Source organism: Python bivittatus, unplaced genomic scaffold (assembly GCF_059951505.1).
Source record: "Python bivittatus isolate LINGU-HERP-01145 unplaced genomic scaffold, Pbiv_v1 ctg000070_np1212, whole genome shotgun sequence".
Taxonomy (NCBI): domain Eukaryota; kingdom Metazoa; phylum Chordata; class Lepidosauria; order Squamata; family Pythonidae; genus Python; species Python bivittatus.
In genome coordinates this window covers 53,625,576-53,651,692 of record NW_028277034.1, presented here as the reverse complement: position 1 = coordinate 53,651,692, position 26,117 = coordinate 53,625,576, and the positions used below count along the sequence as shown (strand labels likewise).

General features: G+C 40.6%; 1 protein-coding gene across 3 annotated transcripts in view; it reads left to right on the top strand.

The window, feature by feature from the left end:
• CTNNA2 (catenin alpha 2) overlaps positions 1-26,117 on the top strand; it is a 519,575-nt gene that overhangs the window by 433,835 nt on the left and 59,623 nt on the right. For all 3 annotated transcript variants that reach the window (XM_088133180.1, XM_088133181.1, XM_088133182.1), the window contains exon 12: positions 2,549-2,749. In XM_088133180.1, coding sequence (XP_087989306.1) covers positions 2,549-2,749 — 201 coding nt within the window. The remainder of the gene's footprint in view (positions 1-2,548; positions 2,750-26,117) is intronic.

Sequence of the window (26,117 nt, the reverse complement as noted above, 5' to 3'; positions counted from 1 at the left end):
GGGCATATACAAACATTAACACTTACTCTGTTTTATTTACTGCCTCCTTTCCCCTTCATTTCCCTTCTGTCTTTTGCAGGCTACATGCAAGCCCAAATGCAATCCATCCACTTGAACTCTAACTTCTCTGTAGCAAGGAATTAAAAAGCAGAAGGTTGGCAGCTTCAGGCACCACAGCACCGTCCTCAACCTGAGCCCCAGCAGTTCACCCCTTATATTATGCCTACTGTCTAAGCCAATAGCTGCAGAGACCAGACTGGTCCCTGCTGTTCTATGTAGCAAATTGGATTTTAAAAAAAAGAAGAAGAAGAAGGAAATCCAATAACAAGCTACACAACAGCCCAGTTGCAAAACAACCTGGTCACATACAAGACTAATTTCAGTGCTTGAAATGGAAATGCTCAAAACAGCCAAATTTTATTCTGAGTATAGATCCAAATAATATGGTTTGTTTCATGCTCAGAATACTTGCAATGACCTGAAATGCTTCTCAGCTGCCACCCTAGCTGAAGTAAAAGGGTGAAATGTGAAGCAAATCAGCTACATTACAAATTTCAGTGTTCCTATGGAAGATTTGTCCACTGACTGTGACGTGTAGTAGATGAAAAATAGCATTTTCTGGGCCAGCTGGAGGGGTGGCCATGGCTCTGTGATCAAAGCACTGTCCCTGCTTGACAGGCATCACCTGGGGCTTTGATCATGTGATCATCACTGCCATCTTGATTTTTTTGACACCTATCCCCACGGACCCTCTCCTGTGCCAATCCAACCATAGCAGAGATTTGTAAAGACCCTGCCTCAACAGCATAGTGTTGAATGTGTGAGCAATTAATATATATTTACTTACTTACTTATCTATTTATGGTTTTATAAACTGCTTCAGTGAAGGCAACTCAGTGGTATACAAAAGCAGCAATTCAACCAGTACATCAGGAACAGTAATAAAATTCGGTAATAAACAAAAGAAGAGATGCAATATATAGTTACAGCTGAAAAGATTGCAGTTAATAGAGCATTCGCTTTATCCATCTGATGAAGTGAGCTGCAGTTCACGAAAGCTGATGCCTTTTAATAAAATGTGTTAGTCCGAAAAGGGGCTACCAGGCTTCTTCTAAATATGTGAATGAGTCCTAAAAGACAAAATGTTAGGGTTATCATGCATATAGTTTGAAGAAATTCAGTTTATAACCCAGTAAATTGAAATCAGCCATCTCATTGGTTAGATGAGATACCAGGTACTGATATCTAGATACCAGTTCCACCTGGACTGTTGGTTGGATATGCATAAAAACTCCAAGAAGGGAACAGACCAACAGAGACACAGACCCATGTATTCTCCTGCCCCTAAATATCTTTTATCTCCTTATACCCAGATGACTAGCTATGAAAACACCTCTGCTAAAATCAAGGAAGTTGGAGACAACCTTCATTAAGATCCACTACCTTTGAATGCATGTTCTGCCACAGCTTCTAACTTGATAGTTTCCACTTGGTTGTTTAAACACAGCTTTTTTGACTAACAAAAAGAGAGTAGAAGAAGGTTAGGTAAACTGTGATATGCCCTGTAGAAGTACTGAAGCACGGATCCCTTTCTCATAGCCTTTGATCATATTTCCCCAGTTACACAATTCTAATACCACTGGTCTGTGCTCTTGGTCTCAAATCACAACCAAAAGTCAAATCAAAACCTAAGAGAATGTACATATAATCATCTCTCTAGCTAGGTGGAACCCAGTCTTCTACTCTTTCTGTTGTGTTTCTCCCTTACTTTTGAAATGTATATTGCGAGCTGTTTGTGAATGAAATATTACTTCTTCTTTATCCCAATTTCATGACAAGGAGCAGATCATCTTTGCCAACAAAAGAAAAGATGAAAAAACATCCAGAAATCTTCCTTCCTTCCTTCCTTCCTTCCTTCCTTCCTTCCTTCCTTCCTTCCTTCCTTCCTTCCTTCCTTCCTTCCTTCCTTCCTTCCTTCCTTCCCAGCCTCCCTCCCTCCCTCCCTCCCTCCCTCCCTCCCTCCCTCCCTCATGGATTTGCATGGGGGAGACTTTCTTTGCTCATATAAGAGACCTGTTTGTGTTAATGGAAACCAAATACAAAGAAAGTATAGAGAGAATCATGGTCTTTTAGCAGGGTTTCTTCACCCTAGCGGTGAAACTATATCACTTTCTGTTGAAATAGGTTATACATTTATAAATATAAGAATAAAAACTAGTGTGTGATATCTGCTTTGCAGAGAGATTCCACTAGTTAAAATTCAGACACTTGCCTCCTGGCGGGGGGGGGGGGGGGACTTATTTTATGCTTCCTCTGCCATTGACCTTGAACTTTTCAGTGACAAACTGAATCTCAACAACTTAGCTGAACTTTGTTCAACCAAGAATTCATTCAGTGGCGTTGGATCTCTTTCTGCTTTTCAGCCTCTACTCACCATCTTTTATTTTGGAGAATTTGGATTGTGATCCATCTCTCTGAAAGCTCGTGCAGTGCTTTGCTACTTTGAAGGAACACTGTTTATGAATAACAAGGGTAATGTTTTATACAGAAAACCATATTCTGGAGGATGTCAACAAATGTGTGATTGCGCTGCAAGAAGGCGATGTTGACACGCTGGACAGAACTGCCGGGGCAATTCGGGGACGTGCTGCCAGGGTTATCCATATCATTAATGCTGAGATGGAAAATTATGAAGCCGGGGTTTACACAGAGAAAGTGTTAGAAGCAACAAAGCTGCTTTCTGAAACAGGTAAGTGTGCATAGTAAACCCTGTAAATTATGATTCGACGCTTTCATTTTATGACACTTATATTAACTGGTAAAATATGGAACAGTCTGCAGAGCACTGCTTCCAATACAACTGCTGTCCTGATGGCCTTCAATAAGGTGTTAAAAACTTGGCGTCTTCTCCAGCCATTGGACCAGGTAGTTAAGTGAGACTGATGTTCAGGGGATGGGGATGTGGATATAGGTATTAGTCTTGGGTAGGATGCATTTCATTTCATTTTTTTTTTAATTGTTGTTTGCTGCCCTGAATCGTATGTCTAGTGCAGTGTTCCTCAACCTTGGCAACTTTAATATGTGTGGACTTCAACTCCCAGAATTCCCCAGCCAGCCTGGGAATTGAAGTCCACACATCTTAAAGTTGCCAGGGTTGAGGAACACTGGTCCAGTGGAAGGCCATATCAGTTGAATTAAATCAACAAATTAGCTTTCACTTTTCACTGATCAAATTGTAGGGACCAAGTTGTGTGCCATGTTCTATCTTGGTTTGGCATATTCTGTATGTACTGCCCCAAATATTTCATCATTAATAATTCTCAAACTTATTATTCTCCTGGGTTCAGAGCATTCATGCGCCAACTCTTTGTTCCATTCATGGACCAACTCTTTGCTCCAAAACAGAGCCAAAACAGGTATTCACATCTTAAACTCAGAAGCCCCCTAAGGATTGAGTGTGATAAGGACTTGGCTGGGAGAACACTAATAGCAAACCACTTCCATACTGCAGCTGTGAAAACTACATGTAACTGAAGTCTGTAGAAGTCAAGCTTGACTTGACATTTCCCTTTTTTTCATACGAAATTAGTGTGTGATGATTATTGCTTGTCGTGAGTCCTCAGAATTAAACAGGCAAGTCACAGCACACAAGAACCTTCTTGTGAACCAGGTCTTTTTTTCTTCTTCTTCATTTGTAGCATATCTAGGATAGAAAGACATTTGTTTCTTTAATAGTGTGACATTTTCAGCCAGATAATAATGGAAGTAGCATTCGGCAAAACCATACAAACAGAACTTCAGCATCCTTCTCCCTGTAGTCTTCAAAGGAATGTAATGAAGTCCTTTGTAACCTACTTGCACCACCATTCAGAGATTAACTATTTCCCTGCCAACAATCATATAGTTTCTGCTAATGTGACTGTGCCTATCTATGACTAAATTGTAATAAATATGTATATTTGTTGTATATTTATTATTAAATTCCCTAAAGAGTAACCTAGATTTCAGTTAAAACATAGCTGATGGGCTGGCTTATCTAATTTTAAAAGTGGTCTTATACAAGTTATGTTAACTATAGTTTAAAAGAAAGTTAGCCATCCTATAGATGTGACCTAGTGATTTGTCAAGGGTGGGAAGTTATAGGAGGAAACGTCACCATCTTCTTGTTGGTGAACAAGAAGGATTTCTTCGTGTTTGTATGCAACATGTGTCCTTAACCATAATTATAGTATGTGTAATATTAGTACTGTACAGAGGTTTGAATGTGAAGGCAGTTTGGCTGAAAATCTCTTTTGCATTGAATTATAGAAATCTTGAACCAGTTTGATGCATCATATGGAATCAGCTGTCTTTAATTTATTGGCTGATGTGATGGACTTTTGTACGCACACAAATACTTTTCTCTTTTGGTCACATCAGTGATTTGAATTGACTCAGATGAGACTTCTCAAATAGATCTGACTCATTAGCGCTGACACTTTGAATTGAATCTTGAGAAATTCACACATCTATGTATATCACTTCTGTTTTATTACTGGACAGAGCTATATAGAAAGGCTGAGGAGAACTTTTCTCCCCCCCCCCTTTTTTTTTTCCAAATCAAGGAGTTTGGCTGTTGCTGTCTTGCAGCCAGCATTAGAATGATCCCATACTAGTATTTTAGAGCTGGATTTCATATTAGATAGCGGTGCTGTTCAGAGATTGAACTGGACCTCCCTGCATCTCCATTTGGAATTATCCTGCGGCCGTGACTTGAAAGTCAACATCAACCTCAAAATGAATCCCTCTATTCCAAAGTTTGTTCCTGATGCACCTCTGATTATCTCTGATTCGCTTCTCTGTTTCTCCAAAATATGTTTAGTATCAAACCTTAAAGTGCCACCAAACACAAATACCTCAGACCTTGCTATACGAAATATTTATGTGAGCAACTGAAGCAAGCAGGGAAGGCAGTTAGTCCACTTGGACCAATTGGGAAAATGATACAAGGGATATTGTCACATATTAACCCTCAAGTTTTTGTTTTTTTTTAAATGAAACTAATCTTAGCTGAGATAATTATGAAGTATTCTTTCCCCCTAAACCCCCTGTTATAGACAAACTGCTGGGTGAGCACATTCACTGGCATGGTTGCAGTATCATCAGTATGCTGATGATACCCCGTTATACCCTGGCCAGGCAAGTGATGTTGTCATGTTGTTGACTGAGTGCCTGGAGACTGTGAGGGTCTGGATCAGGAGGAATCTACTTTGACTGAACCTCGGCAAATGGAGTAGCTTTGGGGGTTTGGCCCCCCAGGGTCTGGTAATATGCCATGTCTGACTCTGGATGGGGTTGCACTCCCCAAGACAGAGCTGATGCACAATTTGGGGTCTTCCTGGACTCATGGCTACTGCTCAATCAGCAGGTGGCAGCCGTGGCGAGGAGCACCTTTGCACAGATCCATCTTGTAAGCCAATTGCACCCTTCCCTGGACTGGGAGGACTTGCTCACAGTCATTCATTTCCCGTTTGGATTAATGCAATGTGTTCTACATGGGGCTTTGTTTTGGAGAGAAAGATTTATAACCAGTCTCCTCCAGAAGAAGCATGATGCTTTTCTTCATTCCAGATGAACTATGGAAGTTCGTCTCCTGGGTTAGTTCATTCCATAGCATTCTTCTTGGCTGTTATCCAGGAAAGATATTATTTTCTATCCTCCCAGAATGCAGGTCATAATTAATGTAAGTTACAGAAAGGCAGTTTCTGATTGAACGTTAGGAAGAAAAATCCCACCGGTCTAATTGAATGTTAGAAAAATTGCCCTAAAAATCTGCTCAACAGCAGAAACAAGTACTTGGTGGGTGGGCAGCTCCTGTTCACTGGATGTGCTCAAGCAAAAGATGGACAGGCAGCTGCCAAGGATGCTTTAATTTGGATTTGAACACCAAGCAGGGCAATTCGACTCAATGGTCCGAATGATCCCTTCCAGCTCTGTTTCTAAGGAATGCATTTCACCTCCCCTAGTCTGAAAATTTCTTTATCTGTTTTCTCCACTGCTGCTAACTGTTCACATTGCTGTCAAGGCTTTTGGGGATACAGCCAAGTACATTTTCCTGACATTATGTTGGCCTCAACAGGCTGGACTCACTCACCTTTTTCACCAGGCCTGCCAGGATCTCATTTGTCTTTTGAATAGACCAGATTTTCTCTCTTGTTCTGTGGTACGGTCTGTCATCCAGATGTGGATTCCCTCAATCTCACAGTATGAAAGGTCCATCTGCTGTTCAACTCTCAGATGCTCTGCTCCAGATTTTTTGAGCAGCTTTCCAGATGTCAGGTTCAAACCCAGCATGGATATAAATCTCTTCTTTCAGAAACACAGCCCAGAATTACCTAGCTGGTTTGGTTCTAGCAAAGAGACAGAAATCCACAAGGCTCAGGTTGACCAGAGAGCTCACCAACTCCTGTATGATAATATTTCCAACTCTTGTTCATTTTCTGTACATTCAAGATCAGGTTTTTCTAGTTCACCTCAACTGTTAGCCAAGTGAATGACAGCAATTGTTCAGCTTTGTTTTGAACCAGCCAAGCATCTGTGTCCTGTGGATGTCCAAGACAATTCATGAGACATCCCTTCCTTGGCAGCCTTTTTCAAAGTTGCAACTCTGACACAGCTTTATCAGTCTGTTGCCATCTAGTCCCACCCTTCCCTGTTTACCAAGCACTATTGATTGATTGGCCTTCAAGTGAGAAATCTTGATAAGATTCAGCTTTTGGCAGAAGAATTTTGTTGGCATTGTTATTACAGAAGTCTCTGTAAGCTGAAGCCTTGCTAATGAGCCATATGAATGAATCACAGAGGCCCCAATAAAGAACTGGTTGCTTACTTGCAATTGTGGTTTTTCAAGGGACCATCTGTGAATTCATACAACCCACTTATCCTTCCTGCTTGGGTGACCTTTGGAAATGAGGCCAGTGATGGGAGCTCTGTCCTTAGATGGTGCATATAAGGAGAGAGCAGAGCTCCCAGAAAAATTCCTGGGGCCCAGGATCTGTTTAAAGCCCTACAGTTCATATGTGTGACTTCACAGATGACCACTTTAAAAATATGGATTGGTACATTTCAAGGTTCAATAATTATTAACATATATCAATAAATAAAAGCCTTTCCCTTTACAGATAGATGTGAATTTTGATTTTGATGCTGCTAAATATTTCAGTGTCCCAATGATACCTATTGTTACAAGTTCATGTTCCAAATCTAAATTATGAACAAATTGTAATGTGTGTTTATATGTGGAGGCGGGAGAGCTGATAGAATCATAAATTCAAGTGGGAGTTTATTTCAAACTCTTGCAGTTTGTCTGAAGTTTGGGACAATGGAAATCTAATTAAATTCTTTAAATATAATGTGGTATAAGAAACATCTCAACAATGTTTGAAGGGCTAAACAGCACTGTTCAATTCTCTGACAATTTTTGAAGGGCTAAACAACTTTGCTGAAGTTTGCTGAAGTTTCTGTGAATAAGCTAAAATATGGGAACCTTTATTTAAGAGAGTCTGCCTTGGATATAATCAAATATCTATTTTGTTTTGTATTTAAGAGCATTTATTGTGGAAACTCATGCCATTTGCTATTCCATAGGGGAGGTACTTTGTTTTGCAAAGGTAAAAGTAATACCCCTTCAAATCAAGCTTGATTCCCGTTGTCTACATGACACTTGAATGTAATGTGGAAGTAGACTATTGTTGTCTTTTTCCAGGGTGCCTTCCTTTAAAAGACAAAACTTCCCAACCTAGTCTACAGCTGTGATACTTTTTGGTGGTCTCCCATCCAAGCATGAATGAGACCCGTCTCAGCTTAGCTCTTGGAGATCAGCCAAGCTCAACTAAGTGCCAACACCTAGCCAGACACTAATCTTGCTCCTACAGAGATACATCATTTATTTCTTTGCAATTGTTGGAACGGAGGGTATTTAAATACTTTTTTAAATTGATGTTGAGCTGTTGCACTAAGATAGCTGTATGTATGAACTTTGAAGGGCAGCTGGCCACCCAGCCAAAGCTCTTGTGCCAATATTTTCAGAGAACCTTATAATTCTCCAACTTGATCAGGTCATGTTCACTATGAAATTAGCCCACATATGGCTAAGACACATGGGGAACAAACCTTTCCCAGGTGTATTTCCCAAATCCCATAATTCCCTAGCTAGTGTGACATTATGAGAGTTAGCTTAAATGCTTCTCTTCGTAAAATGTAGATCAAATACATAGTAAGTACACATGTACCATAGTCCTACCCAGGTCCTAGTGACTTCTGTCCATCCAACAAGATCCAATAGGATAGGCTCACTCTGACCATCTTCTTTTAAAGACTTCTCATCTACAAGGCCCACACAGTCAAGCCTTCTCAATTACAATCCCTTTGATTTCTTTACCTCTTGAGATCAAGCTACCCCCAACCTTGTTGATTTTAAGGAGAATTGTAAGAATTTACATTTTAAGAAAGCCCTAGTAAAGGATTTAGTATAAATTGAAAGACCCTACCCTGGGTTGTGCTGGGATATTATTGCTCCTAATGGCCGTAGGTCATTTTTGTCCTTTTCTTTTATTGTTTCTGTTACTGTAGTTCTGTTATCTTGATATCCTGTTTTATTATTTTAGTCTTACTGTAAGAAGGGAGTGTAAACTCCTCAGAGCCCTGTTGGGTTGGAATAGCACAGAAGCCCCAGTAAATAAATAAATAAACAGAGCAAGCTCTTGGGTGTCTGCCAAAGATTCCTTCATGCAATGCCATTAAGATCTTCATTCTAAAAGGCAAGTATTTGTATGCAAGTACTTAAGCATCTGTATGGATTTAGTGTTAAGTTAAAATTAGTATTTCTTACATACCCAAGAAGGCTGGCATTAATGCAATTTTTTGGCCAATTTGCTTTTTTATAAAACCAATTCACAAGGATAAAAGAGCGGTGTAAGCATATCTGCCACAGTTTCCCAGCATATGTATTACCTTCTCTCATAAAACTTGCATTATAATAAGGCGATAACAGCTCCATAGCAAATACCAACCTCTTATTCATATTGAGCTTTTTTTTTTTTAATTAAAAAGTCCCCATATAGATGTCCATTCATCCCCCCAAAATAAACACCATTAGACCATTCTTTTGCAAGATTAGATCAGAACGCTTGGAATACCATGAAGATGAAACACTTTGTATAGTTGTGTGACCTCCTTACTTGCCTGCTGTTTTGTTTAAGGGAAGAAGGAAGGGTGTGCATCTTTAAAAGTACCACACTGAAAAAGACATAGTAATAATAGCCTTAAATCAAGGCAGTGATTTTGCAGTGTTCTTTGCATCATAGTAACAAAGAGGGAGAAGAGATAAAGAGGATCTAGAACAACGTAGGTTGTAGCACAAAGCTATTCGTGCATCACATACATCGTATCAGGTGAACAGGAGGCAAGTGAGGGTTCTCCTGGCCTTACCCACATATTAACATATCTTCTTAAAGCTTGACCAGGGTTCATGTTCACAAATACTTAATGTTGCCGCTATCTGATCCATCGTTGGAGATGTTTGTCGCTGAAGGGAACACCAGGGTAGAATTGGAAATAATATTTGCCACGTAAACTGTGGGTCCATCCGCCCAAGGAAAACCGAAGGCCTTGCCCACACAAATTGGTAGTATTCATTCCAGTCCGTTTCTGTCACCACATCTGAAATTAAATAGTGGCTCCTCTCAGTTTTAACTGGAGTTTTCCCTTCCTCTCTGCCTCCGCCAAACAAGAAGTGTTTTTCCTCTCCCATGAGGGAAAAAAAATATATTAAGAAAAGCAAACATCATTTTCCTTTTTACACTTCTGAAGCAGCTTCAGGTTGGCTCTTCTTAGACAGAGAAAGCCATTATATATGGGCTGCATTTTCCAGTGCATTGTCAGAGAAGGAGCTCACTGTGTAAGGAGTTATGTTTGTATCTACTCCCCCTCTGCTGTTCTGAGAGAGTAAATGTGCAGCTGCGAAACATAAAATCCTCTAAGTATAACTCTGTCTAATATTCAGCAGCCAATAGATCAAGATGCATAGATATACATAAACTGTACATTTAGGTCAACACACATTTCTATCATTTGTAACATTTGTTTGCTCTAATATTTGCTTGGTGGGTTTAATGAAGTACATTAAGTCAGTAACTGGCAAGAGAAGTGTAAGGCAGTGGCTCCTACTACATAAAGACTAGATAAAGACCTGAAGGACCAGGTTGGAGACAGATCATCCTGGAAAATGTCTAGCCATGTAGCCACCAAGAGTCGACACCAAATTGTTGGCACTTAATCAGTCCATTGCTAGATAAGGACAAATTCTATCCTTGAACTTCAAACATCCTATTTATGAAACAGGCATGCAGGAAGTCCGTTTTGAACTCTGCTATTTCCCCTTTTTCTTCTTTAATTGAGCATTTATTCATGTTCGAATGAGAAGTTTTGGAAGACCTAGAGGGAAACTAATTTGAATAATAATAGAAAAGGGAAAACTCAGTGCAGCCAAGTTCCTTAATTATTATTTACATTCTCAGAGATCTGTTCAAGCAAAGCATATGGCTGATGAGCTCTGAAAACCTGGATGTTCTGAACTGGTCTTTTCCAATAGGGCTGTGTGCATGTATGTACACTATTTCTTTGGATTGAGTTACAGTATATTCTTCTGAAATCTTATTTGGAGGGTCCAAAGGATATTAAAAAGGAGGAAAGTCAAATCCAATGATAAGGAGTTCAAAGAAGAGTTAATGAAACTTGAAAAGGGAGCTTACCTACCTGATGTCAAAGGTAGCCACATGGAAGCCAGGCTGTCATTTCATGAAAGGAACAAACATATAAGGAAGCTGGACCTCTCCCCCTTTCTCTAGCCACTCTTTATCTCTGATTATCTCATTTCTCCAGCTAAATGGACAGATGGAGAACAAAGGACAACACTGCTATAACAGAATATGTAACATTTGAAGGGGCTGAGAGCCACACTTTACTTTTGAGCTTTGTTGGTGTCTGTGATAAAAAAAAGAGAGAGAGAGAGAGTGGGCCCTAGCAAAACCCCAGATTGAATTAGGCAAAGGTAAACTGAACGTATGCATGTATGTATGTATGTATTTACTAACTAACTAATATAGGAGGAAGTACAATTCTTTTTCTTTCTCTCACATTAAAAAAAATATATATATTTTGGTGACAATTTTTGGAGGGACTCTGAAGATGTACCCAAGGCTTTTAGGGACTTACTGTAAGGGGCAGTGCCAGACAGAGTTGGGGATTCCCAGGATTTTAATCTCAGTGGTTCCAGATCTATTTACATCTCCACTTAGAAAACTCTGCTAGTCTGATGATGAACCTATAAGGAAAAATGTTGAGATAATACTGATTGGAATCCTCCAGTTCATTCATTGTGGCTACATCCTTGCTTAGAAAGTAATTGAGGTTCTGCCTTTTTTGGCAGGTGGGGTATCTTGTGATTCCACTGAGTGATGAGTGAGGAGGGCTGGCTGAAACTGTTTCCCCACCACCACCACATATGAGTGGCTGTGGATATCAGGGTCACCTAGATCCAGGGAGATTCCAACTTTAACCTCAGGTGGAATCATGCTTCATCATTCAAAAGTGGTCAGCAATCTGGGAGCCTTCTCGGATTTACAGCTCCTGCTTGATGAGAAGGTGGCAGCTGTGGCCAAGAAGTCCTTTGCACAGTTTCACCTGGTGCTCCCGTTGCACCCTTTCCTGAATTAGGAGGCCCTAAAGACAGTCACTCATGCCCTAGTCACCCCACAGCTTGACTGTTGCAATGTGCTGTACATGGAGCTACCCTTGAAGACTATTCAGAAGCTCCAACTGGTTCAGAATGCAGCAGCATGGGCAGTGATGGGCATACCTTTGTATGCTCATATGACATCTCTGCTTCTTGAGCTGCACTAATTGCCAGTCTGCATCCACGTGTGATTCAGGGTGCTGGTTTTGACCTATGAAGCCCTACATGGCATAGGCCTGGTTATCTGAGGGACCTGGAGTTTGCCAGGCTGACAGGCTTGGTGTGCTTTGGGTCCCCTCAGTTAGTCTCATCTTTCAGGGTCCAGGAGGTGCAACCTTTGGTGTCATAGCCTCTGGAATGAACTTCCCCCGAGATCCAGATCGTCCCCACCATAATAGTCTTCTGGAGGGCCTTAAAGACTTGGCTGTTCTCCCAAGCCCTGGGTTAAGGTGGATGGAGTTTGTTGCTGTATGTTGTTGATAATATGGAATGTGTGTGTGTGTGTTGTTGTTGTTGCCCAGGTCTGCCATCTTGTTCTTTTGTCCTTACTCTGCTTGTTTTTGCTGGTTTTGTGTTTTTGAATTGTTTTTTATTCTCTGTGTTATATTGTGAGCTGGGGCTGGGTGACACCTAAATCAGAAAAATTGATCGGGGAAGGGAGAAGGAAACAGAACAGGAAACTCTGTGTTCTTCCTGTAGGAAGCAGGATGAAGAGGAGATCCTAAGAGGATCAGGCATCCCTCAGGGACATTTGAGCAGAACACAGAAGAGGAACCAACCCTTTGCTCCCTGTCTCTGCTTCTAAAGCAGCTGGTGATCAATAAGAAAAAAAGATGCAAAGCATGGATGCTTCTGGAGTCTCAAACAGATCCCTGGTGCTCATTTTAAAATGTACATGCGAGGTTTCCACAGATTTCCCAGAGAGAATAAATTATGTTTTGAAGTTGACTCTCTCTCCATACTTCATCGTATGCCATGTATTGCCTTAGTCGGCCTTGTAACAGACTTTATTTTCCCCCTTTTATTTTTCAAAGCCTCGCCCCCCCCACCCCCCCCCTTTTTTTCCTTTTAGTTGAGTCCATCTGCTGGCATAAGGTATATGAGGATGAGGGTAGAAACTGAAGAGCTTCTAATAATATGAAACAATAAAGATCTGTGCTGCCTTCTAAAGGCAGATCTGACCATTTCACACCAAGCTGTGACGGGATCTGAATTCTGACTGGGGTTGTTTTTTTGTTTTTTGGTATTTGAGAAACCCAATTTACACCATTTTTTATTTGAGTAAGCCCTTTTGCACAGTTCGTGTAAGACAAACTGGACCATATTCAATTATCCCCATTAGGAACAAGCTGTGTGCTAGTATTGGGTAAGCACATGTACTAGAATGCACATCTGCATGGAAATGAAAATCAATCATTCTGTTTATTGTCTTCATGATTCCAGACATGAAGTAGTGGATAATATATGGGCTGTCTTGTCAAACATAGGATAAATAGCTGTAAATAGCAGTTATTTATCCTACCGTTATCAGGATAAACATAAGATATATAAGCACCATACATAGAAATATTAAAACAAAAGTCAATAAAGATATTTCCTTTCTTTACGACATGAAGGTGGGATGAAGGGAGAAAATTCCCCAAAGGACACAGAGTTAATTAATAAAGGAGTAAGCCAGTTTGGCCTAGTAGTGAAGGCACCAGGCTAGAAAGCAGGAGATGGTAAGTTCTAGTCCCACCTTAGGCATGAAAGCCGGCTGGGTGTCTTTGGGCCAGTCCCTCTCTCTCAGCCCAGCTCACCTTGTTGTTGTGGGGAAAATAGGAGGAAGAAGAAATAGTAGGTATGTTTGCCGCCTTGAGTTATTTATAAAAATAATAAAGGTAGGATAAAAAAATCTTTAAAAAAAAAATACTAGGGGAAACGCTTTTCCCCCCGTTTTTCTCCTAGGCATCAAAGCTAGGAACATAGCTAAGTATAATCTATTCAGTTTTCCTGTTGGTCAATTTGCTTGGGATATTGAAAAAGCACCTTGAAAGAGTGTTTCTCAACCTTGGCAACTTTAAGATATGTGGATTTCAGCTCCCAGAGTTCCCCAGCCAGCAAGCTGGCTGGGGAATTCTGGGAGCTGAAGTCCACATATCTTAAAGTTGCTAAGGTTGAAAAACACTGCTTTATAAGATAAGGTAGGGAATGCTGAGTTACAAAGATTCTTGGTCCTTGTCTGTTAAAACCCCACCCCACCCCACCCACTCACTCCCCATTTCCCCCAATGCCCCAAAGACAAGAGTGCCCCATTACTAATTCTAAGCAGGGAAAAAAAAAAAATACCATTGATTGGGAACAGCACAATCTAAAGGATGCTGATGGATAATTACCTGAATGCACACTTTTCTCTTTAAAGCATAGGAAATTGCCTTTCCAACGTTTATATTTGCTTTATGAATCTTTGAGTTTGTATTCGTGCTTTCCCTTTTTTATCTTTGAAAATTGCTCTGCAGGCATCTGCCGATTGGGCAGAATATAAATTAAATAAATAAATGGGGACATTACCCTGGAATGGAGAGTCGTTTCCTGGAGTGGAGAAACAGTACAGAGGTCAACTGGATGAAGACAGCGTGTCCGCACGTCTCTTTAAAATGTGCTCTCTTTTGGCCTATATTTTTTGCATTTTTCCTTAGAATATTTTTATTGCCTTTTTATTTTTATTGGGACACTTGTGGTTTCTTTCCCCCAGCTATAAATTAATGAAATCCCCTCTTGTGCTTTGGGCTCTCTGTAGCTACCTCTGATTTCATGTGTATTTTCGGGGCAACATCAGCATTAATGCCTCTGTGATTGCTGAGCATAATATCTTCTTCAAGGGCCATTGTTTCATTATAGCTCCTCTTTTAAAAGAATAACTCTTGGCACTTGGTGATTGCTTTATGCCAGAGATGTGTAAACTCCAATCTTTGTGCATTTCAGTGAGGCTAAATTGTGCCCTGTTAATGAGTCAGAGTAAAACTGTGACACTTTAACAACTTGTAGATAGTATCCCTGTAATTATATACAGTGCCAGTTTTCTTTCAATTACTGCTGAAATTATTTGAATTACAAGTTACATCTTAGATGGACCTGGCTTTGTCCCCCTAAATTTGTATATATTCAAATGCATCATATACGTTCTAGCAAAAAAGACTCAGTCTTGCTCATGATTGGTCAGATAAGAAATCAACTAATTTGCTTCTGCAATTTTTCAGAAAGTCAGTTCCCTATTTCATATTTTTTTATTTATTTATTTTATTTATTTTCAAATTTGTATGCCGCCCATCTCCCCCAATGGGTGACTCTGGGCGGCTCACAATAATAAAAAAAGGAAAAACACAGGACTCTCCAGACATGGACATAATCTATAAATAGTTAAAAAAACATATATTAAAAATGGCTTAAAAACCTCCTATAATTTGGCCCTAAAAAACCTGTAAGATGCTGGGGGGGGGACAACCCCACACCCCACCAGCCATCTCCACAGGTGCAGGCCCCCCTCTGGCCTCCAGGCCTTCTGGCAGAGCCAGGATTTGATCTCTTTCCTGAAGGTCATGAGGGAGGGGGCACACCGCACCTCAGGCGGCAAGATTTCATATACAAGAACGCACAGCATTATTATTAACCATGCCTTTAACAGTAGAAGAGGCATGGTTAATAAGCTGAAAGGTAGTGACTAGTCCAGTCACCCAGTGAGCTTCCATGCCTAAAGGTGGACTTAAACTTGGACCTCTCTTGTCCTAGTGCAACACCTTAACTACTTCACTGAGTCACCTTCACAGTCACGTATGGTTGATGTCCAAGACTTCAAAGGAATGGATACAATAGGTTTGCATGTAGGCATATGTGCAAATAAAGACTTGTAATCCTGCTACATGACATTAGCTTCTCATCCCAAACTTTGAAGTGTGTTTAACAAATGAGCTAGTAACAAATGTCACCGTAAGGTGCTTTTGCTCCCATAATGTCTAAAAAGCTATGGGCTGAAAGACTCTAGATGATCACTAGATGTCAGCAAAGTTGCAAAGCTATGAACTCTCTTTCTCTCTGGTGGTTGTATGGAGCTGGTAGCCACAAAGAAAGCCTTCCAAATTTCAAAGCAGTAATGTCAAGTGTGGGGCTCAAGGCCACAGCAGGCTATGTGAACTCAGCTAGAATGGGAACTCTCCAGGTCCCATTGATTAACAACCATTGTCACCTTGTGGATGACCTTCTCAGTGATGACTCCTGCCTGTGGAATGACATACTCCTTGAGATCCGTACTGTTCCCATCCTTTTGATTTTCTGCAGATTGTTAAAGAACTGGTTAAAGATCTCCAAGGCTTTGGGTTAGGATGGTGGTTGAGTCTTTGTCTTCCGGCCAGCTGTATGCTTTTTCTTTGATATTCTTTGTTTTCTTTTTAATTTTGTTAATTGCAAGCTGCCCAGAGTTGCTGTAGATTCAGGCAGGCTCAACATTTAAATAAATAATTAATTAATTAAATGAAAGCATCTCACTCGGCCACTGGAGAAGGTTACTACCTGCTGGAGGTGAGAAACTACTTAGAAGACACCTGTAGTGAGTAATACAGAAATAAAAGACCAGATAAATCTGGGGTCACTGAATACAAAGCATATCCATACGGTGCTGTCTGTGTGCGCTCATTTGATTTAGCTGCAGTTCAGCTAAACACACTGTGTGGCAAACCTGTATTAAAAAGACCAGATTTTACCCAAGCCTTTGTCCTACAAATAGATGCCTCCAATGTAGGCTTAGGAGCAATGCTTATCCATGAAGGGATGGACCAGCCTGCAATCTACCTCTTGAAGAAACTCCTCCCAAGGGAAGAAAAATACAGTGCAATGGAAAAAGAGGCATATGCTCTAAAATGGGCAATCAGTGCTCTGCGGGTATATCTGTGGGGTCTGGAATTCTCTGCGATCACTGACCATCAACCACTCACTTGGCTGCAATAAATGAAGGATACCAATTCACGACTGACCTGATGGTATCTGACACTACATCCGTACCGATTTAATATCGTACATTGATCTGGACAGCAAAACCTCATTGCTGACTTCTTATCGCAGTATGATAAAGACACTGAGATTGCACTAACCTCATGAAAAAAAAAAATCAAAGACTCTATTGATTTTTCTGTTTCACCAAAGGGGTGAGGTATGTGGAAAAGCAGGCTGCTTTTCAAAACTGCAGGCATCTCTGGTGCCTTCTTCCCCTCCCATTTGAGCCTTTCCCCAACGTCAGCACGGCAGAGTTGCCAGTGAAGCTGCAACCTTGACACAGGTGTGTGGGGGGGGGGGACACCTGTTTTGGAGCTCTGCAGCCACCAGCAAGCAGAGTACAGCAGCCAAACAAGGTGTTTTTCCTTCGGAAGGAGTAGACAGTCCAAAAGAGAGGAGGAGAAGCATAGAGGCCCAGCAAGACAAAGCGCAATGTCAGAAGGTGCAAGAACTTTACAGTCCGGCCATTAACAGAAAAAGAAGATACCTTGGGGGGGCTTAAGGCAGAACAGGCTTAAGAAAGAAACGTTGATACCTATTAGCAACAGTATAGAGCATCGTATATAGGTGATTGTAATCAAGTAATAGGTAATAGTAATAGAATAGTAATAGTATAGAGTATAGTATAAACACGGTGATAGTAATTGAAGAGTATTAGTATATTGTAATAGTAATTATATAGTAATAGTACAGAGATAGCAATAGAATAGAAGGAATACTCGCATATCACTTTTATAGGTTTGTTTTTACAAAACAAGACATCTCTCCAACCCTTACGGGGAGATGCAAAGAAACCACCTGGTCCAGGGCTTTTGTGTCTCTCTTCAGTCTGGGTCAATCTAATTGGGTACAGTTTAAAAAGCAACCCGTGACATACTCATTCATCCTGGGCAGTACGAGCCATTTTGAAAGCAGCCGAATCTTGCGGGGAGGACCAATGCATTAACCTGATGTATGATTTATTAATTTGCCGAATTCCAACTCAAAAACACACCCAACCTAGCAACTGGCTAAATTATCTAACATATCATTCTGAAGAGCCATTGTATTACTATGTGTCATTCTTCAGTAGTCCCCAATTACAGTCTAAAGAAGCAGAAAGCCAAGAGGTTTAATTCAGCAACGAAATTCCCATTTAATACAGCATTGAGTGTCTTAAGAAAGGAATAACTTAGCATGCTTTTGAAGGTCAAAGCAAGCTTTTTGTAACCGTCAGAATTACTGTAAGGAGTGCATGCTATGCAGAGCAAACAGAACAGAAATGTAATACAAAAGACAAATGTATGGGCATAATGGAATATATTTTGAGAGGTTTTTTTATATTGCCCAACACAAATGGGTTTTCAGAAACCCGTTCTGGAAGGTAAATTTGTAACTGCCGATTAAAAAAATAAACAAGAAATCTCCCCATCTTCAAATGGAAGAAGTTAATCTTAGAACGTTCTAAAGGTTGGTAAAACAGCTAATATTGTACACTATAATCAGTTAACAGATGCATCAAAGGTAGGTTTGTCCAAGCAACATATTCATCCATGCAGTGAATAAAATAAACGTTTCAGAATGATCTAATGCAAGGTAAAAGGACATTTCCAACCTACTTTATGCTAATGCAGTTTCACCATTTACCCTTCTCAGCTGAACTTTTCAGGGGATTTTGAGCTCTACCCCAGAAACGATAGCATCCATTTACCGCTTGAATTGTAATGAGCTAATAAACAGTTGTTAATGAACAATAGTATAGAAACTAGTGGAGCAAAGATAAGTTTGCAATGTGGTTTTCAGACACATCCAAGTCTCTTAGTTTAGTTTTGGCAGACTGTGTAGGGGTGAGTTTAATCTGGAGGAAGCAGGGTTAAAAACAAAAGAGCAGTGCCAAAATGAAGAAATGAATGAAGAAAAGCTTATTCTTAGGGCGGGATTCCCTATCAGACCCAGCTGTTAGCCAAGATAGATTTGCAATGAAAATCCGATTACATGTGGTCCTATTGACAAATTGCTCAGAGATTGATTCAGAGAGGAATCAAGATGTAAGACGCCCCAGGCTTTACACCAAGGATGCAAGGAAGAAGACTCGAGTGCATTTGTTTCTGTTCCACCAAGGCCACTTTCTTGACATGATCCCCTGGGATATGCTATGGATCTTGTGTGCCACTGAGATAAATGTCCCAGTGTTGGTGCTGCAGAAATCCTGGTCTCGCCGTTACAGCTGTCATGTGAAAAGCAGCCTTGTTTAGAACGGTGGAGATTTTCCTCAAGCTGTTTATAATTGGATTGAAATAGAAAGTGGCATGACAGGAGTGATGGATGGGTGTCACATGACTCTAAGCTAACAATTCAGGAAGACTTAAGTACAAGGATTAGCAGCAGTTACCAGCCCCAGCTCCAAGATCTTAAATGCATAAGGTGTTACCCCTGATTTAAAGGGTAAGGCAAGAGCTGGCCAATTGAGAAGCCCAACCGTATCTCAAGATTGCTTTACCTGTTCACTCTGGTACATGCCTGCGTGCTGCTTACATTAGTGTTCAGTTCATTGAATAACCACTCTATGGGGTGTTCCCATTACAGCAGTTTGGATCTGAAGGCAAAAAGGTGTTTTGGAGCACCTGTGGGAATGCACTTTTATTGTAGGTCCTTACACCAAATATGATTTTTCTCAGGATCATTTTTGATCCAAATCCAAAGCACTGCACGGCCCTATTTATTATAATAGTAACTAACAGAGCCTGGGAGAGCAAAAAAAAAAAAAATATATTGTATGTTAATTTGCATATTTGGAACCATTTGAGCCCATCGTCTCTAGATGGTGTAGAAGAAGCACACAGATAGGCATGCAGGAAATAAATGGGGAAATTCAGTGACAACTGTTAGATGCACACTGTAGTTCATGCATTCATTTCACTTCCTTTGTTGCCTTAACTTTTGACAAGACTCACTAGTATGTTTTTGAATAAACACTTTGGGTGTGAGAAAGGAACTGCCAGAGAAATATTTGCCCTTTTCTTTTTTTGGAACCCTTTCAGGGGCATCTGCAGGGGGATGGTCAAAAGTCAAAATGGCAACCAGGGCTGCCATCTTGATTGTTTTACCACACGCCCACATATGCATACACCATGAACAGCCTTGGATATTTTCATTCATTTTTCTTCGGTGCCTTGCTCCTCCTTGACAACTGACTTAGTTCCTTTGTTTTTAAATTTAGTAGGCATTTCTGGCAGCGTGAAGATCAAGAGGGTTAGATAAACACATCATAAAACCAACCTCCCAAGATAACTTTGTTAGTAACAATACATGATTTGCTCAATGTCTCTTCTTCTCTGTTTCAAGTCAGCAGTCCTTATACAAGCAGTCCTCACTTAACGATGGTAGCTGGGACTGGAATTTCTGTCGCTAAATGATGCGGCCATAAAGCACGATTTCACATGACTGCACCACTTAGCAATGGAAATTCTGGCACTTCCCGTTGCCATCATTAAGTGAATCACTGCGGGCCATTAAGCAATGATGTCACATGGTTGCCATTTGCAGCTTCCTGCTGGCTTCTCCAGTGATTTTGCTTGTAGGAAGCCAGCAAAGAAGGTTGCAAATGGTGATCACATGACCACAGGATGCTGCAATATCTTAACTGTGAGCTGGACCCCAAGCTGCAACCAATGCACGTATGAGGACTGGTCTTAAGTACCCTCATTCAGCTCTATTGTAAGTTCAAATGGTCACTGAACAAGTAGTTGTTAAACAAGGGCCACCGGTATAGCTTCACCGTACCCCTGACAGATACTACTGTTCTGTTGAGAAACAGAAACTCTTCACATTGCAAACTAGGAATTTCAAATTGGAAGTTATCATATCCATGCTTCATAGCAAAGCCAGTTTGGGGTTCTTTCTTTCCTTTTTTTCCCCCTCTTTTAGGGGATTCTCAAGATTTATCCTGAAGCAGTATTTGGTATTTCCAAAGGCTTCTTTGGAAAATAATCCTGGGGGCTTGGAGAATAAAGATACCTTCTCTGGAGATGTTCCCTTATGCCTAATAGCTAAGGAGTAAGGCTTTCTGGAAAGATTCTGTATAAGAACAAAAACTCAGACTCTTTCCTTTGAAGAATAAGACCAAGGTCAGGAGAATGTGTTTAGGATACACAAGATGCACGAACATTTCTGTACTGTATACCTTTGCTGTTGCTAAATTGTTCTTCAGATCCTTCCTGAAAACTCTGAAATTTCAAACTGTCTGTTCCAAATAGGACCAAAAAATGGATTTGTTTCTCCTTCTTCTGTCAACATTTAGTTTGTAAGCTCCATCAAGGAGAGATTACACTTCCTCTGTGCAGAGCTAGACAGACTGATGACATAGTTAATGGCATTGATTAATGACAGCTAATTAATGGCACTTCTACACAAAGGCATTGTGCTATTTTAGAACCAACTAGCTACCTGCCCAGTTGCATGATGTTGGCTTGCTTAAAATGCTTAATCCTTTTTTAAAATGATGATTTATCTGAAATGGGGTCAAAACTGGTGGCTTCCTTCCTGGCCTCCATTCTAGCTGCTGCAGCCATGGATAGAGATAGTTGGGAAGACAGCTTATACAAAAAAGACCATCATAACTCACAATGGAGTTAGATAATAAAAACAATGTTTCTATTGAAAGCATAGATGGAGGGATTAGTTAGCAACTTATTTCATTTTCTTTGGAGGCCATGCAGATTTTTGTTATACCAAGATCACTGGGAGCATGACACTGAGCAAGTGACTTTTTTTTTTCCCCACCTTTCTATTGGTTAACTGAAGAAAGTGCTTGCAGTCACAGCTTGTCCTCATGTTGCAACACTGGCTGAAATAAAGATGATTGCAATTGCTTTGGATAGTGGGGGGAGTTTCAGAATGGACATGCCCATAGATAAAAGGACACCAAGACAACATTTGGAAGCATCCATAGCATAAACAGTTATGCTGACTAAGTCATATGATACCAGGATGGAAATGGTGAATATGTGGCCTTTCGGATGATGTTAGAAGACCACCCACTTCATTCCTCCCCATTGGCTAGCTGGTAGAAGCTGATGGAAGTTGGACTGCACCTAGACAGTCCCTATCTCTGAATTAGAGCATACAAAACATCTCATTGGTGGAGGCTAAAGATCCATCTAATACAGCATTTTGTTTTCAGCCGTACCCATTTAGTGTCCCCAGAAAGTCCAACGTTGGAGACGACCCAACTGCTACACCGAGCAAATGAAATTCAGTGGCATACAGCCCATGAACCCAGTGCTTCATTACTAGCTAATTTTGGTGAATTAATTAACTAAGCAAGCAAAGAAGGATCGAAATAGTCACATTCAACTCTAGGATTCTATCATTCTAATCTAAATCTAAAACCATGTGGGAATTTGAGAAGCAGCAGAACCTGTGTTCTTGTAAATTCTGTAAGTTCTTGCCTAAAGTAGCATTTTATATTCTTGATCCTCAAACTATTTGCAGTGAATTTCATTTCTAACACAAACAGACTTCTGGCAGGAAAATGCCTGCATGCATTTAATTCTATATAGACAATTTGATGGAAGTGGCCCATACTGTAAATTTTGGCAAACACCCCCCCAAATTGGACCTATTAAGGAGGGATACATCTGTGTTGTTTGCTATAACTTTTAAAATACTTTAAATCCTATATTCATTCCATCTCCTTTTGGCATCCGTTTCTAAATATTTTAATAAAAGTCTGAACAAATGTTTGCAGTCTTCTGTAATACAGTTACTATGTACACAGGTTTTTTTTTTCTAATTTACTCATTTTTGCATCAGTTTTCTCTAATGTAAGCATTTTATGCAATGTTCATAACTCTGCATTTGTATATGTAATTTTTAAATCAGGAAACTCCCTCATCAAAAAAGAGAAAAAAAGTGTTGAGATAGTCCCCAGTTTAAGAATGAGTTCTGTTCCTAAGGTCTGTCCTTAAGTCAAATTTGTTTGTAAGCCAGAACAGTATTATTGTATAATACTGTATAAGTAGTATTGCATAATGAACTCGAATCATTCTGTATTTAACTTGAATCATTGTGTAATTAACTCGAATTTTGCTACAATAGGCTCCGTTCTTAACTAAGGGTCATCATTGAACTGGGCGTTCTTAACCTGGGGACTACCTGTACCAAGTAAAACATAAATGCAAATTAAATCAGATTTTGGTACAGCTATTCAATCCCTCCCCTTCATGGATCACTGCCTTGTCGTGGCGAAGGGGCTTGCGTAACTCAGTGAAGCCATGAGCTATACCGTGCAGGGCCACCCAAGACGGACAGGTCATGACAGAGAGTTCTGACAAAATGTGGTCCACTGGAGAAGGAAATGGCAACCCACTCCAGTATCCTTGCCAAGAAAACCCCATGGACATTGTTAAAAGGCTAAAAGATATGACGCCGGAAGATGAGCCCCTCAGGTCGGAAGGTGTCCAATATGCTACTGGGGAAGAGCGGAGGGCAATTCCAAGTAGCTCCAGAAAGAGTGAAGCGGCTGGGCTAAAGCTGAAAGGACGTTCAGCTGTGGATGTATCTGGAAGCGAAAAGAAGGTCCGATGCTGTAAAGAACAATATTGTATAGGTACCTGGAATGTAAGATCTATGAACCAAGGCAAGCTGGATGTGGTCAAACATGAGATGACAAGATTGAACATCGACATCTTGGGAATCAGCGAACTGAAATGGACGGGAATGGGTGAATTTAATTCGGGTGACCATTATATCTACTACTGTGGCCAAGAAACCCTTAGAAGAAATGGAGTAGCACTCATAGTCAATAAGAGAGTGGGAAAGGCAGTAATGGGGTACAACCTCAAAACGACAGAATGATCTCAGTGCGTATCCAAGGCAAACCATTCAACATCACAGTCATCCAAGTCTATGCCCCAACCACTGATGCTGAAGAAGCTGAAGTTGACCGCTTCTATGAAGACCTACAACATCTTCTAGAACTAGCACCAAAAAAAGATGTCCTTTTCATCATAGGGGATTGGAAAGCTAAAGTAGGAAGTCAAGGAGTAATCGGAATAACAGGCAAGTTTGGCCTTGGAGTACAAAATGAAGCAGGGCAAAGGCTAATAGAGTTCTGTCAAGAGAACAAACTAGTCACAGCAAACACTCTTTTCCAACAACACAAGAGACGACTCTACACATGGACATCACCAGATGGTCAATACCGAAACCAGATTGATTATATACTTTGCAGCCAAAGATGGAGAAGCTCTATACAGACAGCAAAAACAAGACCAGGAGCTGACTGTGGCTCAGATCATGAACTTCTTACTGCAAAATTTAGGCTTAAATTGAAGAATGTAGGGAAAACCACTAGACCACTCAGGTATGACTTAGATCATATTCCTTGTGAGTACACAGTGAAGGTGATGAATAGATTTAGAGGATTAGATTTGGTAGACAGAGTGCCTGAAGAACTATGGACGGAGGTCCGTAATATTGTACAGGAGGCAGCAACTAAAACCATCCCAAAGAAAAAGAAATGCAAGAAAGCAAAATGGCTGTCTGATGAGGCTTTACAAATAGCTGTGGAAAGAAGGAATGCGAAAAGCAAGGGTGAAAGGGAAAGATATAAGCAACTGAATGCAGATTTCCAGAGAATAGCAAGGAGAGATAAGAAGGCCTTCTTAAATGAACAATGCAAAGAAATCAAGGAAAACAATAGAATGGGGAAGACTAGAGATCGCTATAATAAAATTGGAGATATGAAAGGAATGTTTAGTGCAAAGATGGGCATGATAAAGGACAATTGCACTCATTTCACATGCTAGCAAGGTTATGCTCAAAATCCTACAAGCTAGGCTTCAGCAATACATGAACCGAGAACTACCGGATGTACAAGCTGGGTTTCGAAGAGGCAGAGGAACTAGAGATCAAATCGCCAACATTCGCTGGATCATGGAGAAAGCACGAGAGTTCCAGAAAAATATCTACTTCTGCTTCATTGACTATGCAAAAGCCTTTGATTGTGTGGATCACAACAAACTGTGGCAAGTTCTTAAATAGATGGGAGTACTAGACCACCTTACCTGTCTCCTGAGAAATCTGTATGCGGGCCAAGAAGCAACAGTTAGAACCGGTCATGGAACAACCGATTGGTTCAAAATAGGGAAAGGTGTACGACAAGGCTGTATGCTGTCACCCTGCTTATTTAACCTATATGCAGAGTACATCATGAGAAATGCCAGGCTGGAAGAATCACAAGCCGGAATTAGGATTGCAGGAAGAATCATCAACAACCTCAGATATGCAGACGATACCACCCTAATGGCAGAAAGTGAAGAAGAACTAAAGAGCCTCTTGATGAGGGTGAAAGAGGAGAGTGCAAAAGCTGGCTTGAAACTCAACATTAAAAAAACTAAGATCATGGCATCTGGACCCATCAATTCCTGGCAAATAGAAGGGGTAGAAATGGAAGCAGTAACAGACTTCATTTATTTGGGCTCTAAGATCACCGCAGACGGAGACTGCAGCCATGAAATTAAAAGACGCTTGCTCCTTGGGAGGAAAGCTATGGCAAGCCTAGATAGCATATTAAAAAGCAGAGACGTCACCTTGCCGACAAAGATCCGCATAGTCAAAGCTATGGTTTTTCCAGTAGTAATGTATGGCTGTGAGAGCTGGACCATAAAGAAGGCTGAGCGCCGAAGAATTGATGCCTTTGAACTGTGGTGCTGGAGAAGACTCTTGAGAGTCCCCTGGACTGCTAGGAGGTCAAACCAGTCAATCTTAAAGGAAATCAACCCTGATTGCTCATTGGAAGGATCGATAATGAAGCTCAAGCTCAGATATTTTGGTCACCTAATGCGAAGAGAGGACTCTTTGGAGAAGACCCTGATGCTGGGAAAGATTGAAGGCAAAAGGAGAAGAGGACGGCAGAGGATGAGATGGTTAGGTAGCATCACTGAAGCAATGAGCATGAAACTGAGCAAACTCAGGGAGGCAGTGAAGGACAGGAAGGCCTGGCGCAATATGGTTCATGGGGTCACGGAGAGTCGGACACGACTTAACGACTAAACAACAGCAAATTCAATCCCTAGTACAAAATAATAATCTTAATGTGCTAATATTTATAGAGAGATTAAAAACCAGTCTACTAACTGGCCAGGTTTAGAACATTTTTGGTCTGTCTATGTGTGAATGTGGAAGGTATGCTTGTTTAATTGCCTGTGTCAACTTGTTTAATTGCCTGTGTCAACTTATATACCATTATAATTCTCTGCAAAGCTCGCTGTCTTTTAATTATGTCTGGAACAGCCAGATCCAACAAGATAGAAATTATGCAGCATGAAGCTTTTAT